Source organism: Oratosquilla oratoria, chromosome 12 (genome assembly GCF_046742065.1).
Source record: "Oratosquilla oratoria isolate Oo_2021 chromosome 12, ASM4674206v1, whole genome shotgun sequence".
Lineage (NCBI taxonomy): Eukaryota > Metazoa > Arthropoda > Malacostraca > Stomatopoda > Squillidae > Oratosquilla > Oratosquilla oratoria.
Window position 1 is genome coordinate 19,828,342 of NC_134788.1, and position 20,163 is coordinate 19,848,504.

The 20,163-nt window shown below is 43.0% G+C and overlaps 2 protein-coding genes across 2 annotated transcripts in view; both read right to left on the bottom strand.

Moving 5' to 3' along the window:
• Positions 1-20,163, bottom strand: part of LOC143031050 (BTB/POZ domain-containing protein 6-B-like) — a 554,488-nt gene that overhangs the window by 435,764 nt on the left and 98,561 nt on the right. The gene's annotated exons all lie outside the window — the stretch shown is intronic.
• LOC143030257 (serine/threonine-protein kinase pim-2-like) lies at positions 3,485-4,650 on the bottom strand. Its single transcript, XM_076193415.1, has one exon. The coding sequence runs from the start codon at positions 4,550-4,552 to the stop codon at positions 3,485-3,487; it is 1,068 nt and encodes a 355-aa protein (XP_076049530.1). The 5' UTR covers positions 4,553-4,650.

Genomic DNA, 20,163 nt, shown 5'->3' on the forward strand with positions numbered 1-20,163 from the left:
AACAAAAAACAAATGAAAAACCAAAAGTAGAAGAAACATTAGTAGAAAAAACAATAGAAAATATACAATTGAAAAAAGCAATAGAAAAAATAATTGAAAAAACAATAGCAAAAACAATAGTAGAAAAAACAATAGTAGAAAAACAATAGTACAGGACATAGTAGAAAAAAATAGAAAAAAAAAACAATAAAAAAAAAACTGGTAAAAATATAGTGGAAAAAACAGTGGTAGAAAAAACAATAGTACAAAAAAAACAATAGAAGAAAAAACAAAAGTAGAAAACAAATAGTACAAAACAATAGTACAAAAGCAAACAAATAGTACAAAACAAAACAAAAGTAAAAAAAAAGAAGAAAAAAACAAAAGTAGAAAATATTGTAGAAAAAAGAATAGTAAAAAAATTGTAGAAACAACAATAGTAGAAACAACAATAGTAGAAACAACATTAGTAGAAACAATAGTAAAAACAACAATAGTAGAAAAACAATAGTAGAAAAAACAATAGAAAAAACAAATAAAAAACAACAGAAAAAACATAGAAAAAACAATACGAGAAAAAACAATAGAACAAATAGAAAAAACAACAGAAAAACAATAGAAAAAAATGGAAAATAGAAAAAATAGAAAATAGAAAAAACAACAGTAGAAAAAACAATAGAACAAACAATAGTAGAAAATCAATAGAAAAAACAATAGAAAAAACAATAGAAAAAACAATAGAAAAAACAATGAAAAAAACAATAAAAATAGTAGAAATAACAATAGTAGAAAAACAATAGTAGAAAAATCAAAAGAAAAAACAATAGCAGACAAAACAATACAAGACAAAAAATAGAATAAGAAAATAGAAAAAACAATAGTATAAACATTAAAAAACGAAAAAAAAACAGAAAAAACAACAGAAAAAACATAAAACAGATAAAACTAGAAAAACAATAGAAAAAACAATAGTAGAAAAAAACAATAGAAAAAACAATAGCAGAAAAAAACAATAGTAGAAAAAACAAGAATTGAAAAAACAATAGAAAAAAATAATAGAAAAGACCTTGGTTGAAAAAACAATAGTAGAAAAAACATTAATAGATAAAACAATAGAAAACACAATAGTAGAAAAAACAAGTGAAAAAATATATACATCTTTTAGAAAGAGGGGTAACACCTTCAAATAGTGATTGAACTCTTCGTTTTTTTTTTATCTCAGAGGGTTTCACAGCTGGGATTTGTCCCGATCTACAACACAAACCCTCTGTCTCCCTTTTCCACCTTAAAGCATCACAGTACTTGCACTTTACGTCGCCAAGTTTTCCAATGCTGTGTTCCACAACGTCGTAGGTGTCCCTTATTCGTGCTTTCAAACCACTACAGTCTTCTTCGTAATCCGTCATTTCAAGCTTTATCCCCCCTTCCCAATGTTCCTTCTTTTCCTCCCGGACTTTTTCGAGTAACTTCTTATCTTCTTCTGTTACTAACATTATTCCTTTCTCTTGTCTTGCTAGAATCTCTTTGTATTTCTTCATTTTCTCTCTCTGTTAGTTTCTCTATTGGCTCTAAACGTCTCTGTCTCGAGAAGTCTTTGTTCCCTCTCTTCCTTTTTCCTCCTTGAAGCTTCTACGGCCTCGAGTCTCTTTCTCTCTAATTCCTTCGCCTTTGCTGTAGCTTCTCTTTCCTTTTCTTCGGCTAACTTCTTCTTTCGTTCAGCTTCCTCCTTTCTCCGCTCTGTTCTTTCTTTCTCTTCTGCTTCTAACTGTATTCTTTTCTTCTTCTGTTCTGTTTCTCTTTGGACCTTCTTTATAGCGTGTTTGTTCCTCTTTTCAGCCACTTTGTACTTCTTAAAGATCCGTTCAAGGTAGTGCTTCTGGTACGTCTTATGGCACCACTTTCCTCCGTTATTGGCATAACTCTTGTATCCCGCAAAGTAATGCTTAATGAAATGATCTGACGTTTCTTCATTAATCGCTTCTTCCAATAAGGGAATGGAGTCGAAAAGAGAATCTTCGTATTCATAGTCCTTACTATCTCGAAGAATCTTGTTGAGAGACAGAGTTTTCCGATGAAACTCTTTAATGTCCTTCTCCAACCAGAAACGTTGGTTATCAGCGTATAGAGAAGGGAATAAAGAAGAGTGCTCTGCTGTTAACTTGTTGAAAAGCGCTTTATTGTTTTGTACATTTTTCTTGTCTTGGCTCTTCTTCGTGGTGAATGGTGACCCAACTCCAGAAATGTCGTATCCTCCTCTTTCTCTGAGCTTCAGTTTCTTTAGCCATTTAACGATAACCAACTCCGAGAAGGGGGCCGTAGTTCAGAAACCCCAACCCGTTAACTTTCAAATGTATGCTTACAGCTAGGCCGGCGGGGTGTCCCAGAAACACAATGGAAGTCGCAGACACCCCCGGGCCGGCCGACTCAGATCGGGAGCGCTCCAGAATTTTTTTTAGAGAGTTATATATATATATATATATATATATATATATATATATATATATATATATATATATGATGATATGGTTTTACGTCACAAACTCCTCCATCCCGGGAGGCTAGAACCATACACCTTATAGAGGACTTTATAGGGTGGAATTTAATGAACCATGCCCTTGGTTCAACTTCGCCGGTGGCAGGATTCGAACCGCCACCTCCTCGACCTTCGCCGCAAGTAACGACGCCCTAACCAGGCCATTTCATTCAGCTGAGAGGAACACCTCGCAAGGTCGGGCCTCCGACTGCGTTCTGAAAATCTTGTAATTCTCCTGTTATGCCGTCAGGCGATTTTATTCAGCTGAGGGGAGAGTGATCTCCCACTGTGCGTGGCTCTTTAAGACTAATTCCATTACTGAACCTTCTCTTTGCCCTCTCTTTAACTCTTTATGGCTCTTTCTGGCGAAGTCTTCTTTCAGCTCTGTCACTGGCATGACGTAAAGAGCGTCTTTGCTCTCTTCCGGTGTCTGTCTGGATGTTATGCGGATGTTTTCCTTTCTTCCGGTAGCCCATAATATATGTGTGCTCTTTCTATGTAACTGTGTATGGCTCTTTTAGACGGATTTTTCCCGTCCTTGTCCTTACTATGACTTTAAGGAAACCTTCCATTTGGCTTTCCACATTTCTGATGTACGTTTTGTACGTACGATCAGTTCGCAACTGAATCCTACATTGAGCCCTTTTGCCTGATTTCTTTCTTTTGCCCAAAAGTTCTTGATTTGAGGACCTTGATCTAATGCAGAATCGAAACTTCGTGTCGAACCCTCTGTCTTATGGAGTTCCGTTGAAAATCTTTGTTATTTTCTTGAGCCCTGTAGATGCTTTCGATGACTTTCTTTCTCGTTCCAGAACCCACCTTTGTCCCAGATACTTGAAAGCAGGTCTTGCGAGAAGTTATATTCTTCCTTAAACGGTATTCCTCGAGTTTCCATAAACTCGTTCTTCTTGAGCCGAGGGAGCCTTTTACTTCATGCAGTTGTCAGGCAAATTATATTCGTCCTTTTAGGAACTAAAATTGCTTCCTGACGAGTCTAATGGGCTTCATGTTCACCAGTGCTCTCCACCACTTCTTTCTTTTCTTCTTCTGTTTTTGTGGCGCACTTTTCTTCTGACTTCCTTCTTGTAAATCACGGTTGGTATTCTTGTTCACTGGGGCCTGGGGTTCCTGTTTCCTCTCGCACTCCTTGAAATGCAGTTTCTTGAAGATGTCTGGCGGAAAGAGCTTCGGATCGGGCGGCTCGAGCTCGTTCCCGTCCTCGGAGCGGCTAAAAGCCTTCAGCCAGGGATGGTCCAAGATCCCGTGGAGGGTGGGCCGCTCCCAAGGGTCCATGGCGAAGCACTTCATGATCAAGTCGCGGCATTGCCGGGGAAGGTATTCGGGGAGAGGCGGCTGACCCTTTTCGATGTCGCTGTCCTCGTAGAACGGGTCGTCATGGCACACCAGGTAATACAAGAGGGTCCCGAGACTCCATACTGTCGCCGGGACGTGCAGGAACTTTCCCTTGGCGATGTACTCTGGTGGCCAGTAAAACGATGTCCCGCCTGTGTGTCCTCCCTTGTAACCTTTGATCGTCTCCCCGCATCCAAAGTCGATCAACTTTATTTCAAGCTCCCCTGAGGCTGGATCCACATAGAGCAAGACGTTCTCTGGTTTAATGTCCTTGTGAGAAACGCCTGCGTTGAGACATCTTTCGACCGTCTTTACAATGTCACAAAAGAGCCGCTTGATCTGTGGATAGGGGAGCTTACCGCGTTTTTCCATGTAATCATATAAGGAGGTCGCTTCGGGCACAAGCTCCATGACCATGTAGAAATTGCCCTCGGAATCGAAACACTCGTGCAGCTGTATGACCCCAGGAACCGCCTGGACCTTCTGCAGGAGAGAGGCCTCCAAGGGCACTCTCGTCCCTTCGCGCCACCCCCAGTTGTCGATGAGGGAGAGAGGGGCTTCCTTGATTGCGACTTGGGTGCCGCTGGCTTGGTTCTTCGCCAGGTAAACACGCCCGAAGCCGCCTTCTCCGAGACGTTCCTGCACTTGAAATCGTTCCCTCCAATTGTTGTCCACGTTTTTCTTCATCGCTGTCCAAAGATCTTCGACCCTGGAGGTGGACGCGACCAATCACGTGACCCGAGGTCGCATGACAGATTGGGTCACTGAGCGCTCTCGTGTTTACGTTCTTCGGTGGGTGGGTACGGAACGCAAATTCCTGACCAAACCGAAAATATCTGTTGATGTCAACGTTGGTGTATTTGTGTGTAGGAAGAAGTCCTTTTAGTATTTCTTCGTTGATAATTACTAACGTTCCCTCTAAACTGTGCGCATGTATGTTTCACGATTAGCGCACATAAAGAAAAAATGTACGCACAAAAGATTTTCAAATGATATTTAAGTCCAGTCAATAAAGAAGATCCACCCAAACATCAACTTACAAATTCTCTAAAAATATGGTAACTTGTCAACCGCCTCTCTCTCTCTCTCTCTCTCTCTCTCTCTCTCTCTCTCTCTCTCTCTCTTTCTCCTTGGAGCTGTCTGAGTACAATAACAGGTGATATGAGCAGCAGGTAACTGACCAAACAACGAGCTCAACCAGCCGCCCCTCCCTCCCTCCCTCCCTCCCTCGGTGCCGAGGTCCGATGATGAAGTGGCCGATGTGTGTGTGTGTGTGTGTGTGTGTGTGTGTGTGTGTGTGTGTGTGTGTGTGTGTGTACCTGTATATGCGTAAGTGTGATTCACCATGGTCTTGGACCACGTGTTGCACCCGTGATCGACGGCTACTACCCTCCCGGATGAGAGCTCAGAGCTCATGTATGGCCGATCTGTGGGTAATGCTGAGATGACACACACACACACACACACACACACACACACACACACACACACACACACACACACACACACACACACACACACACAAGTTTTCGCCCACAGCGATACTGACATTATTTCAACTCTGAGTGGGGTTCGAACTCGGACCACTGGGTTAGCAGTTGCGAACGCTACCACTGCACCGTCAAATCGTATATATGTATCAATGGATTTGTGCATGTGTATATATGCATGTGTGTGTTCGTCCAACTATGTGTACGTGGTTGTATGTGTGTGTGTGTGTGTATGTGCATGTATGTGATTCACTATGGTCTTGGAACACGTGTTGGACTTGTGATCGACAGTTATTAACCTCCCGGGGGAGAGCTCAGAGCTCGTATGACCTCACATGCTCACACACTCCCAACTCTCCGGCCACGAGAGTTGGAGTAACAACCCGCAGCGCATATATACTGAAATTATTTCAGCCCTGGTCAGCATTCGAACCCGGGCCACCATAGTGGCAGGCGAGAACTCTAGCCACTGCGCCATGGGGTTGTGTATTTGTGAATGTGTGTGCGTCCGTGTATATGCGTGTGTGTATGTGTACATACCAATGATTCTCAACCTGTTTTTGCCCATCATGTCCCACACCCGCCTAATCACCTTTAAAATCACTAATGTCCCCCATGTGATGATGATATACAATTCTTATCATTTGAAAATAAACTTCCATTCAGCTGAAAAAACAACATAAAAAACTTGGTTAAAGCCACTTAAAAAGAACAAGGCACCAATGAAAAAAAAAAAAACAGACTTCTTCAGTTGCCCCCCCCACACCCTTTAAAAATCATATTGCCCACATGAAAAACAGTTGCCCTACGTTGAGAAGCATGACATTAAACCGTCAGATATATTTCCTTTTACCCACTTCACGACGCCATCAATGAAGTACAGAAATATATGGCCATGTCTTTGACTAGTTTCGCCGTTGTAATTATAATTATCATAGAACAAATCACTTGTTACAAGAAAGTGTTGAAGATAATCATCCTCCCATCCCAACACCCTATACTGTCGTATCAGATTCATCAAATGCTCCGCAAGTAGTTTCCAAACCAGCGTTGCCGGAATACCACACCTGTCTTTTCCACACGTTTTCTTTGATCGAAAACTGAACAGTGACTAAGCTATTCTATGTTTGTGATTGACGGAATTTCTATCAGCTTAACGGGCACACACAACAATGTGGAATAGAAGTATTGCCACCAACAGAGTTCTGTAAACATTAGATGAGAAAGAAAACACATAAATAATACATAGAGGGATCGGTGACACACACAAAGGAAAGTTTTCTGCAATATCACCACAAAGTAGCTCCAACACTGCCTCCAATGATTTAAAGAAATTCGCAGGGACTTTATATTATAAGCAGGTGACGTAATAATACATGAAACAATACACACTTAATTTCTGATGGTGGAATCATAAGTGGACATACACAAGTCACAAATCAACAAACATTATACACACAATATATTTATACTCAAAGTATTAGAACATACTTTTTGAGGGATGAAAATGTACGCATATATCCATACTATAAAGTACAAGAACATATACTTTCTCATAGAGAGAGAGAGAGAGAGAGAGAGAGAGAGAATGCAATTACATGGTTAATGTATGGAGTTTATCATTAACTGAGATGGCTTAAAGCTCACACAAGTACCTTTCTCCCTGACAGCCTCTGACACTAAAATTAGTTCATTTGTCGATGGTAGCTGCATCCTGTTCCTAGTCTTTGTTTTCATTAATGACAACTTTGAGAATAGTCTCTCAGCATCAGCATTTGAAGTTGGTAGAGACAAGACCTGCATTATAAAGGAACACAGATACTGAAAATGATGTGTGCCATCGTCGTCTGTTACTTTCCCTAGTTTTTCATAGAACTCTAAAATATTACAGTCGGGTACCAAGTCTTGCGGCAAAGTTACGGAATCTAGGTTCCTCCATTCATTGTCTAGAATTTGGACATCAAAATCGTAAATGCGAGGTACTGCTTGAACTAAATTTGTGAGAGAAGGTAGGGCTGTTCTTGTGTTTATATCTAAAAAAAATGTTGGTGATAGAAATGAACATAGGCGGAAAAGTTCATCTTCATTAATTCAACTAAGTGGTCAGCTGTACTGAATGGAAGGTTATGCTCGGCGATGAAGCATGAGGACGGGGGGGATCCCCCTGCTGGACATCGTGTTGTGACACTGCTCCTTTTCAGCTGAATAACTGAACCTCACAAACTTACACCTTGACCATGTTACCTTCCTCTGCTAAGCACCCTTCTCTTGTATCATTACAATTTTACGACTGTTAGTGTAAATAGGTTTTTAATGGAAATTTTGGTTATCAGCAATCCATCCTTCTCTTGTATCACTGCAATTTTACGACTGTTAGTGTAAATAGGTATTTAATGGAAAATTTGGTTATCAGCAATCCATTTTACCTATAACACCCTTCTCTTGTATCATTGCAATTTTACGACTTAGTTTATAGATATAGGTATTTAATGGAATGTTGGGTTATCAGCAATCCATTTTACGTATAACACCCTTCTCTTGTATCATTGGAATTTTACGACTGTTAGTTTATAGATGGAAAATTGGGTTATCAGCAATCCATTTTACGTATAACATTAACTAAACATAACTTTGCATACAATAAGCTAGAGGCCCCAAAGCAGATAGAAAATGTGGAAATATTTTTCCACACTGTGTAGAAATCCGTCCACGTTATCCGCGCCAGTTGCCAACTCTCGCTAGATTCCGTCACCATGAGCGATATTTCCACGAAACGGCAACGCTGTTCCAAACCCAAGTCCCGCCATCCACCGATCCACAAAATCTATTTTTGTGTCGTCGAAATTTCCACCAGTTTCAAAACTTTACCCTCCAGCTGAGTACTTAGTGTTGGCATCCTTTGCAACGAACGGACATGTCGTCATCGTGATTCTTTTATACTAAAAACCTACAAATGTCCATTAATTAACATGGGGATTGTGGGTGTCGGCGAGGCTGTGGTGGGAGCCGGGGAGGTTGTGGTGGTGGGTGAGAATGTAGTAGTGCTTAGCGGGATAGATAGATAGATGCAATTCAAACCACAATTACAATAAATTTTGCTATCTACAACTGTCTTATTATACCCCAAAAATGCACATCAACTTTTTGTTGTGTTTATAAGCAAGTTTCAAAGGGGTATAATGCCTAAGTATAGTAAATGATAATGCCCGCGAAATAATCCCGCCAAAATGTAGAATTCTGGTTCCCACAGAAATTACTGCTTCATATATTTGATATTAGAGATATTTCCGATTGAATATGACAATATTTCGCAATGCTTGGAAGCTGTTACTTATTCTAGGAATCTGGACGATCCTCAAAGAACGATTTGCGCTCTCCCGCTGAAATAGCCTGTTAGCAAATGGCCACTTAATCTTAACCGGTGCTATGATTAATATGTCGTATTTGATACATCTTATTCACACATGACATTACATTTGACATGCTGGCCCTCGCTGTCTTCACTAATGCAAAATAACATTTGGTAAGCAGTTGTATCGTACTCTCTGGGCATTATGGGGATGCAGACAAATTGTAACAACCAATTGTCGACATTTTTGGGAAGAGCTCGCACTGCACTTTTGATAGTGGCCCGTGGTTTCGGAGGGAAGGACAGTGATTCGTCAACGTCGTCAAAACACGACGAGATCACTTTCGACCAATCAAATTTGATCTCTTTGGTCTTTGCTCTCTGCCCCCGTGCCCGGGCGCTAAGCAGTCGGCAATCGGAAAGAAAACGGCATGCAGTCGGAATAGAAGAAAAAATATTAACCTATGAAATAGGTTACAGTAACTAAAGATAGTTTTTTTTTTATTAGTTGTGGCAAAGTGTAAGCGGAGTCTTTAATTTGTTAAGAAGTCTTGCACGGAATCGAAACTATTCTGGACATCGGCGTCTTTACATCGAGTAAGGTAGGTCTGAAAAACACGAATACACATACACAGAACATATAGCAATGCCCGTATCATGGTAGTAGGAGTGTAGTATTCGTTATTGTGGATTCGTTCGAACTACGAATCGAGACCTCGTGTGCCTAAATGGAAGCTGTCGAAGTTTCTAGACTGGGCAGGCAAGCCTACAGAGCCCAGAGGTCGCCGGGTGGAGGGAAGGGGTGGGGGGTTAGAACGGCAAATTTAGAATCTTAGGGGAAATGATACGGGCTCGACAACGTAGGGTTATCGTATACTTGAATCCAGGGCACGGTAGCATTGCCACTGCAGCAAATTAAACCCGACTAGGGTCGGTTATTTGTAAGCGTGTTCCCTGTCCCAGGATTTGAGTATACGGTAAGTGCAGACGACGTGCTGCAGTAGTAGCAGCAGCAGCAGCCGCCAGACAAATTACCACTTCTAGGTACAATGAAGAGGACCTAAACGAGGCCAAGCGCTCCTGGGGTGAGTACAAGGTTTTTGTATTTAACGGTAAGTAATGAATTATTGATGTGGAAGACCAATTTTCGTAATGAAGCAAATTGGCGTTCTTGGCGCGAATATTCCCATACCCCCAGCGGCGTATTATTAAGCAAATTTTTCGCGTTCGATATGTTTTCGTCGCTCTTCCGTAGATACACCTTCCCTCCCTCCCTTCCTGCCCATTTTTTTGTTTTGTATTTTCCGACTGGATTTTGAAGACTGCCTAGTCAACGCTTTTCAAAGGCGAGTTCATTTCAACATGTTTGACATTGTTGCCTGCATTATACAAATCTTGGAAGTGTTCTCTATATTAATAAGGCTTATTTTTCAGGAATCTTCGACACTGTAATGAGATGGCCCGCAAATTGTCAAATTATTAAACGAGGTTAACATTACGGTTCTCAGAAAACGGGGTACTTCAAATACATGAATTAAGGTTAGTAATCAATTTGGTTCAAATGTTCGAACAATATTTTTCTAAGAAACTAGTGCAGTACAAATTGTTCAAAATACGTGGTTTTATTCATATGCAATATACGATTGATTTCGTGATGAAGCCGATATGGCGTTTTGGCGCGAATGTTACCCCAGCGGCCAAGCCTTACATTGGAATTCTAGACGGTGGCGAATTTAGTTTTCGCGTTCGATTTTTTTTCCAACGTAAATTTTCAACTTTTTTTCGACTGGATTTCGAAGACTGCCTAGCCAACGCTTTTCAAAGGTGAGTTTATTTCGGCGTATTTGACAAATGTCGTCTGCATTATTATACAATTTTTGGTTATGTTCTATATTAATAAAGCTTACTTTTCAGAAATGTCACCAATTAGAGGGCCCGCAAATATTCGTTAAATATTTAAACGAGAGGAAGTGAACATTACGGTTCTTAGAAAACGGAGAACTTCAAATACAGCAATTAAGGTTAGTAATTTTGGTTCAAATCTTCGAACAATGTTATTTAAGAAATGACGGTACATTACAAATTTTAAAATACGTGTTTTCATATGCAATGTAAGATTTATTTCGTAATGAAGCAAATGTGGAGTTTTGGCGCGAATGTTACCCCAGCCAAGCCTTACATTGAAATTCTAGACGGTGGCAAATTAATTTAAAGTTTTCGCGTTCGATTTTTTTTTCCATAAAATTTGAAAAATTTTCGACTGGATTTTGAAGACTGCCTAGCCAACGCTTTAAAAAAGTGAGTTTATATTAACATGTTTGACAGTGTCGCCTGCATTATACAACCCTTGGTAATGTTCTCTATATTAATGAAGCTAAATTTGCAGAAACCTTGGTCGCTATAAAAGCGGCCCGCAAATTGTTAAGTCTTTAAACGGGAGGAAATAAACGTTAGTTGTTGGAAAACGGGCAACTTCAAATGCAGGAATTAAGGTTAGTAATTCGATTTAAATCTTCAATGTTGTATTTAAGAAATGAGGAATGTGTAGTTGCAGGAGGAGGAAGAGGGGGAGGATGTAGAGTTGGTGGAGGAGGAGGAAGATGTACAGTGGGTGGTGGTGGAGGAGGAGGAGGAGGATGTACAGTGGGTGGTGGTGGAGGAGGAAGATGAAGTAGTTGGTGGAGGAGGAGGAGGAGGAGGAAGATGAAGTAGTTGGTGGAGGAGGAGGAAGATGAAGTAGAGCTGGATGAGGAGGAGGAGGAAGATGAAGTAGTTTGTGGAGGAGGAAGATGAAGTAGAGTTGGTGGATGAAGATGTGGACTTGGTGGAGGAAGATGTGGATTTGGTGGAGGAGGAGGAAGATGTGGAGTTGGTGGAGGAGGAGGAAGATGTGGAGTTGGTGGTGGAGGAGGAAGATGTGGAGTTGGTGGTGGAGGAGGAAGATGTGGAGTTGGTGGTGGAGGAGGAAGATGTGGAGTTGGTGGTGGAGGAGGAAGATGTGGAGTTGGTGGTGGAGGAGGAAGATGTGGAGTTGGTGGTGGAGGAGGAAGATGTGGAGTTGGTGGTGGAGGAGGAAGATGTGGAGTTGGTGGTGGAGGAGGAAGATGTGGAGTTGGTGGTGGAGGAGGAAGATGTGGAGTTGGTGGTGGAGGAGGAAGATGTGGAGTTGGTGGTGGAGGAGGAAGATGTGGAGTTGGTGGTGGAGGAGGAAGATGTGGAGTTGGTGGTGGAGGAGGAAGATGTGGAGTTGGTGGTGGAGGAGGAAGATGTGGAGTTGGTGGTGGAGGAGGAAGATGTGGAGTTGGTGGTGGAGGAGGAAGATGTGGAGTTGGTGGTGGAGGAGGAAGATGTGGAGTTGGTGGTGGAGGAGGAAGATGTGGAGTTGGTGGTGGAGGAGGAAGATGTGGAGTTGGTGGTGGAGGAGGAAGATGTGGAGTTGGTGGTGGAGGAGGAAGATGTGGAGTTGGTGGTGGAGGAGGAAGATGTGGAGTTGGTGGTGGAGGAGGAAGATGTGGAGTTGGTGGTGGAGGAGGAAGATGTGGAGTTGGTGGTGGAGGAGGAAGATGTGGAGTTGGTGGTGGAGGAGGAAGATGTGGAGTTGGTGGTGGAGGAGGAAGATGTGGAGTTGGTGGTGGAGGAGGAAGATGTGGAGTTGGTGGTGGAGGAGGAAGATGTGGAGTTGGTGGTGGAGGAGGAAGATGTGGAGTTGGTGGTGGAGGAGGAAGATGTGGAGTTGGTGGTGGAGGAGGAAGATGTGGAGTTGGAGGAGGAAGATGTGGAGTTGGAGGAGGAAGATGTGGAGTTGGAGGAGGAAGATGTGGAGTTGGAGGAGGAAGATGTGGAGTTGGAGGAGGAAGATGTGGAGTTGGAGGAGGAAGATGTGGAGGAGTACGCTGGTGAGGAAGAGATGATGTGGAGTGGGGAGGAGGCGTACTTGGTTGGAGGATGTGTGGTGTTGGTAAAGATGATTCAAGGTGTACGTGGAGTTATGAAGATAGAGTTGTGGTGACAGTGGAGCTTATTTGGTGGTGGAGGAGGAAGATGTGGAGGTACGGAAGAGCGTCTGACATCACTTGTAGGTACGATACAATGATAGAAAGTGAAGGAGGACGTACGCAAGGCCAAGCGTACGTGGCCTGCGCTCGGGGCGCTCAACTTGTCAGTACAATCCAGCGGTGCCTGCAGTAAGTACTCCATATCGTAGTTATTAACGGTTTTCAGTTGTTTCGTGATGAAGGCGGCAAGGTGGCGTTTTGGCGCCAAAGGGATTTTTCGGTTGCGTTCCTAGATGGCGTCGTGCGTGCGATGATGTCAACTTTTTCGTGTTTGAAAAAGAGCTTTTCGGATTGCTCTCTCCCGTTTACATTACCAATCCCCCCACACTACCGACACAGTTTCCTCATCGTTTTTCATTTTTTTTTTTCGACTAGATTTAGGAAGACTGCCTAGGCAACGCTTAGAAGAGGTAAATATTTTGGACTTTTGTTGGACAGTGCTGTTTGCAGTATAAAAATATATGTAATATTCTCTGCATTAATAAAAATTGTTTTTCAGAGCTTGGTAGTTGTAACGAGAGATGGCTCGTAAGTTCAATATTATAATTGAAAAGTGAGAAGGCATGGATGGTCTTGGAAGAGTGGCAGCTTCAAATACAGGTTGGTAACTAACTAATTTCGTATCCAAGGCCAAAGCCTTGTTTGAAAAGTAGACAAGCTGGTAATAACGAGTTATGATGCAATTTTCAAGATTGCAATATTTGATGTTTTTAAAATGTTTCAATTAAGTTTTATGTTATTTAATGTTTTACTGTTTTAATGAAAATAAGTTTAAACATGGGGTTGGTTAATCTAGTAACTTGAGTTCGAGCAGTGTAGCCCAATATTGGTCTAGTGGACCCTTGTCAATCAATGTGTTGTTCAAACTGGTCCTGCGGGCCCATTTCCTCAATCTGTTGTCCAATGTTGGTCCAGTGGGCCACTGTCTCAATCTGTTGTCCAATGTTGGTCCAGTGGGCCACTTTCTCAATCTGTTGTCCAATGTTGGTCCAGTGGGCCACTTTCTCAGTTTGTTGTCCAATGTTGGTCCAGTGGGCCACTATCTCAATCTGTTGTCCAATGTTGGTCCGGTGGGCCATTTTCTCAGTCTGTTGTCCAATGGCAGTCCAGTGGGCCACTTTCTTATTCTGTTGTCCAATGTTGGTCCAGTGGGCCATTTTCTCAATCTGTTGTCCAATGTTGTAGGAGATTGTGGTGGCCAGGAGAGAGAGGAGCTGGTGGTGGCCAGGGGAGAGAGAGAGAGGCTGGTGGTGACTGAGGAGGGGAGAGAGAGAGAGAGAGAAAGAGAGGAGAGTAGGTGACTGAGGAGGAAGAGAGAGGAGAGGAGAGTTGGTGACTGAGGAGGAGAGTTAGTGACTGAGGAGGGGGAGAGAGAGAGAGGAGTTGGTGACGGAGGAGAGAGAGTTGGTGACTGAGGAGGAGGAGGAGGAGGAGAGAGAGAGAGTTGGTGACTGAGGAGGAGGAGGAGAGAGAGAGTTGGTGACTGAGGAGAAGAGAGAGTTGGTGACTGAGGAGGAAGAGGAGAGAGAGAGTTGATGGAGGAGGAGGAAGAGGAGAGAGAGTTGGTGATGGAGGAGGAGGAGGAGAGAGAGTTGGTGATGGAGGAGGAGGAGGAGAGAGAGGAGAGTTGGTGATGGAGGAGGAGGAAGAGGAGAGAGAGTTGGTGATGGAGGAGGAGGAAGAGGAGAGAGAGTTGGTGATGGAGGAGGAGGAAGAGGAGAGAGAGTTGGTGATGGAGGAGGAGGAAGAGGAGAGAGAGTTGGTGATGGAGGAGGAGGAAGAGGAGAGTTGGTGATGGAGGAGGAGGAGAGAGAGAGAGTTGGTGATGGAGGAGGAGGAGGAGAGAGAGAGAGAGAGTTGGTGATGGAGGAGGAGGAGAGAGATAGAGGAGTTGGTGATGGAGGAGGAGGAGGAGAGAGATGGAGGTGTTGGTGAGGGAGGAGGAGGAGAGAGATGGAGGAGTTGGTGAGGGAGAGAGAGACCCATGAGTTGGTAGACAGATGCAGGAGATACTACTACGGGGACATGATCCATGTTTGGGAACTAAAATGGGAGATTAAGTTCGGTTAAGTGGGTGAGGTACTCGCTGGGTGTATGTGGGGGGGGGGGAAGAGTTGGTCAGGTTGCGTGGGAGGACGATGGGGGTGGGGGGGCCTTGGTAACAGGAGGTGATCAAGAGCTAGCAGCGCCATGGGAAGGATCCTCGCCTCTCAAAGCAGAAGTGGTTTCTGACAGACTTCAAGGAAGGCTCCCAGTTTGGTGTTCGTCTGTCTGAAGTGAGTGTTGTGATTTGTATTTCTGAAAATAAGCTAATTGTATAGCATAATGTGATGGCAACATAATACAAAACTGTAGATACTTTTTTCCTTGTTCAATGGGGATCACATTTCGTTAGTTTATGCGAATTTGACAACCTTTATATTTGGGTGACATTAGAGATGACAGATCTGACACCCGTTGCCCCTTTTCCAGCCACCTCTGGGTTTGGGAGTTGTAAAGCATTGCTGTTCTGTTGCCCTGCTAAGCACCTGTTGTACCTTCTTCACCTGGCAGATGCCCTGCTGGGCACTTTCCTGCCCCATCCTCTTTTCTGGAATCTTCAGCCAAACAGGATAAGGAACCTGTGCAAGCAAGCAAGCAAGCAAGCAAGCAAGGTAGGTCTGGAAGATGCGTGCATACTGTGCACACGTGGCAGTGCCCGTCATAATAGCCATTTAGTTATTGTCGATTCATTCTTGGCATGCGCAGCAGAAAGATCTTAAACACTTTATTGCAACTAGAAATTCAGGTTGGGCAAATTTGGAGTTATATTTGGGAATGAGGTAAAACTTGGCACCATTTTTTTTCCATCTATTGCTTGAGAAATACAGAAGCTTCCATCTTTTTCAGCCACCTGGGACTGCAGTTGATCAGATGCATCCTTCCATACTTGATGATGATGGAAATGGTTTTATCAAGTAGGCAGCTGGGACTACAGTTGACCAGCACCACTATCCTATGGCTCTGCTGTAGCCACTCTTCTATACTTCTGGTGTTTAGACCCCCCCCCCTCCCACCCCAGTCGAGTCAGTAAGGCTCGTCAAGCGGTGTATGTAATGTCTTCTGTTGCCATGTACCATTGCTTTTCTAAAATATGTATATAAAATATAACTAATTAGTAAATGCCAGTGGAAACTGAAGAAATGTGAAGTTGTTGAACTAGGACATTTTGTGTGTGGGGTGGGGGGGTGTAAAAATGTAAAGGTAGCTGCTGCAAGTTTCACTGAAGAAACGGCCCTGCAGTGGTTGACAATGGTCCTTGAATTACCTTCACCTATGAACTGTTACTGGCTTAGTACTACAAGGGGAGTAAACATCAGTTGATTGTGGGTGGAGATGGAATCTGCACCTTAGTGATAATCCAAAGTTTTGATGAGATCATGGGAACTTTTGGGTAGTTGTCATTACTTCAAGATAAGGATTTTGTAGGAGTTAGGCTGAAAAGCTTGCTTCAGTTTTATAAACATTGTACGTTGCAAAGACATTTTAATATTTTGACACAGCCTGAAGGGATTCCTCCCAGTTTTCTGTGCAGGGGAGGTGGAGGGGGGGGGGTCGCTGATTAAATGAAAGTGCCTTGCTGCTGTGGATGTGCAGTCTTGCTACAATGCTTCTGGCCCAGGGCAGTGGGCGAGATGCAAGGATGACCCGTTGTCATCCAGAAGGGGCTAAGAAAAGAGGGAGGGAGGGAGGGGTGGTGAATGGGAGTGGAGCATGTGGGGATGAAATAGGTGGAAGTTGATTTGACTTTGTCTCCCTCCCTTGTAAGGGGGGGGAACCCCTTTGTATATGCATGTACATTGCAAAGACGGAGGGAAGGGTGGTGAATTGGAGTGGAGTATGTGAAGATGAAATGGGTGGGAGTGGATATGATTTTGGTTACTTGTAAGGGAGATGTATGTTATGTATGAACATGTAATTTTATCATAATATATAGTTGTACTATTAATGTTTTATTCCATTCATGTCCTTGCAAATGGTCAAGGTTGTTGGCTCGTGCTGAATAGATATTGTAGTTGTGGACTGCAAAAAATGCTTGACGACAGGTAGATGCGAAGCAATGAAACTTGTTTCGAATAACCCTACATTTGAACCAGTATTTGCTTCTTGCTTGCTACAATGTAGAACCTGCTGCAGGATGAACGTTTTCTTCCATAGAGACTTGAGTACAGAATAAAGAAGCGGAAGGAAAAATAAGTAGTGTGCTCAGCAGTAACTAGTTTCTTTCAAGCTTTAGCTCTGCATAAGGAATAAACTTTTTTTTACCAATTTCTAAGTTAAAGAATGTTACACTTGTGATATTATTGAAAAGCATTGCACACGTCACATGCAGGATTTTAACGGATCGTAGATAAGTTTTCCAAACCCCGAGAGACCGACGTGACGAAATAATTGCGCTCCTATTATAGATGTGTTCGTGTCGCCGCCGCCACACTGCATAGATAGAAATAGTAAGTAAGAGGACTGAATCTGATCGGCTAGATTCGAATGGTTTCGTTCAATGGTCAAACATTTTGGGAAACTTGCCACTTTGACAGCAATGGAAGGCAAGTAGCTACCAGCTTCCAGCCTAACGGACGGTGGAACACTTATCTGAACGTCAATACTGGAGCATTCTTATTGCTGTTTGTATCTGTTAACGCTGCTATTGTTGCAGTAGTTACGTGTTGGCATTTTACTCTCTATTTTCTTGCTGTTTTGTTTCCATTTTGTTCATCTCGCCGTTACAGTTCTTGTTCTTTTGTTATTGTTCCTCTCTACTTCTGTTTATTTCGATATTACTGTTTACGTTGGTCTTTGTTCCAATAATAAAGATGACGCTTTCCATTGGAAGAGCCGATACTATTTCGCCTACATATTATATCTGGATCAAGGAAATTTTGTTATAAAAGTCGATCATTCAGTTTAGCTACAGGAATGAAAGATAACTTGATGTTTGGAAATTTGAAGAAATGTCGTCACCGAAGTAGTTTCCTCTCGAGCGAACTCTTGGCCTTCCTTTATTCCCGCTCACGACCAGGTGGTCACGGACGGACGGGCAACCCTTCGCCAGCCTGTACGTACGCTTTCTCATCGCAAAATGACACGAAAAGGAAGCTTCCATTTCTTCTGCCTGTCGACAAAATGATAAGTATGAAATATGATAAACAACCCACTTGCCCAACCACACTGGGCAGGTAAGGGCTCTGCAGTGTGATATTATGCCACAAAGGCGGTGGGGACAAAGTCGAAGCCCGCACCTACTTTATACACTTTAAACCCCGTTTGACATCCTTGCCGCCATCAATGTACATCAATCATGAAGGGGGGGGGGGGGTCGTCATCCATATCTCGAGCATCAGTACTGCAGCAGCAGCATGGGTGGAGGGAGGGAGTGAGGGCGCAGTCAGCAGAACAAGGCAGGAAGGAAGGCGGGGGGCCCAAACGGCCAAAGTTGGTGTCGCCACGGCTTCGTCCTACAAGTGTTCATTTTCCCCCCCGTCTGCAATAAGGCAGTTGCACAATTTCCTCAAGTTCGTCTATCAAATTTTCGACACTCCTTTCCATATGCTGTAAATGTACTAATATCTTCATAAATATCGGTTCCTTTGTTTAACATTATATGAAATGGCTGGAGTGGTTATTCTTTACTATTAGACGGGCTCGCTGTTACGGCAGTCGACGACAGTTTCCGTTAAAACGAGTTTCATGTCTCGCCTCTCTCTTTGATAAAGATCACTATCCTAGCATTATTTACAAATATGATCATTATCGTCATTATCATTACCATCATCCTTATCGTTATCAACAGTATTTTCATTACGATCATCATCTATATCATCATTGCTATTATAATTGCATTGTGGAGCAATGATGGGCAGGATTTGGAAGAAGCTATGATGATTGGACGCGCCACACAATGTCAATACGGTAATGTGGAGAAGACTGAGTGGTCAGAATGATAATAAAACACATGAAAGTTAAATACTTTGACTTTTTTCCTCTAACAATTGTAATAATAGATTAAAGTAAAATGGGATATTGCAATACATTTAAACATTACGCTTAATATAACACATGAACACATTAATCCTTACACAAGCGCGCGCGCACACACACACACGCAAGCGCAAGCACACACACACGCAAGCGCGCACGCACATACACGCACACACGCGCGCACGCACACACACACACACACACGCACGCGCGCACACACACACACACACACACGCACACACATACATGTACACACACACATACATGTACACACACACGCACACACATACACATACACACACATGCACACAACACACACATACACACACACACATGCACACAACACACACACATACACACACACACACACAACACACACACACACACACACACACATACATACACACGCACACACATACACACGCACACACACACACACACATACACACGCACACACACACACACGCACACACAGATACACACGCACAGATACACACGCACACACACACGAGCTTTGAGCTCTCTTCCGGGAGGGTAATAGCTGTCGATCACGCGATCCAAGACCATGGTGAATCACACACACGCACACATATACACACACGCACACACATACACACGCACACACATGCACACACATACATGTACACACACACACATACATGTACACACACACACATACATGTACACACACACGCACACACATACACACACACAACACACACATGCACACAACACACACACACATACACACACACGCACACACAGATACACACGCACACACACACGAGCTTTGAGCTCTCTTCCGGAAGGGTAATAGCTGTCGATCACGCGATCCAAGACCATGGTGAATCACACACACGCACACACAGACGAACAAACATGAAATGGACAAAATTTCTGTTGAGAAAAGATGAACTGCCCTAGACTGGAGAGTGTGTTGTTGTTGCACAGGTAGTGTGCCTACGGTGCAAAAAGGATCCTAAAGATGGAAAAGAAGGAGCAGCACTATTCAGAACTATGGAAAGCGTCGATATAACTGACGTGATAGAAAACGGAAGACATGAAAAAAAAAACGGACATGGGAAAAAATTGAAACAAGGCGTTTACAGTATATTTAGAAATGCCTTACTTTCCCCATCCGGATAATTATTATGTGGAACTAACTACCTCGCGTGGCAAAGAAAGGAGACGATGTAGTAAGCAGACGACACGAGCAAATTTGAAGAGAGATTTTGTTACAATTAAGTAAATGCACACCTGTCCAGGGCTGAATTAATTTCAAAATCGCTGGGCTGCGAGTCGTTACTCTAACTCTCGTGGGCAGGGAGGTTGTGTGTGTGTGTGTGTGTGTGTGTGTGTGTGTGTGTGTGTGTGTGTGTGTGTGTG

What these genes read in the sequence shown, in the direction of transcription:
- LOC143030257 (XM_076193415.1), bottom strand. Translation starts at nt 4,552, where the DNA reads ATGAAGAAAAACGTGGACAACAATTGGAGGGAACGATTTCAAGTGCAG.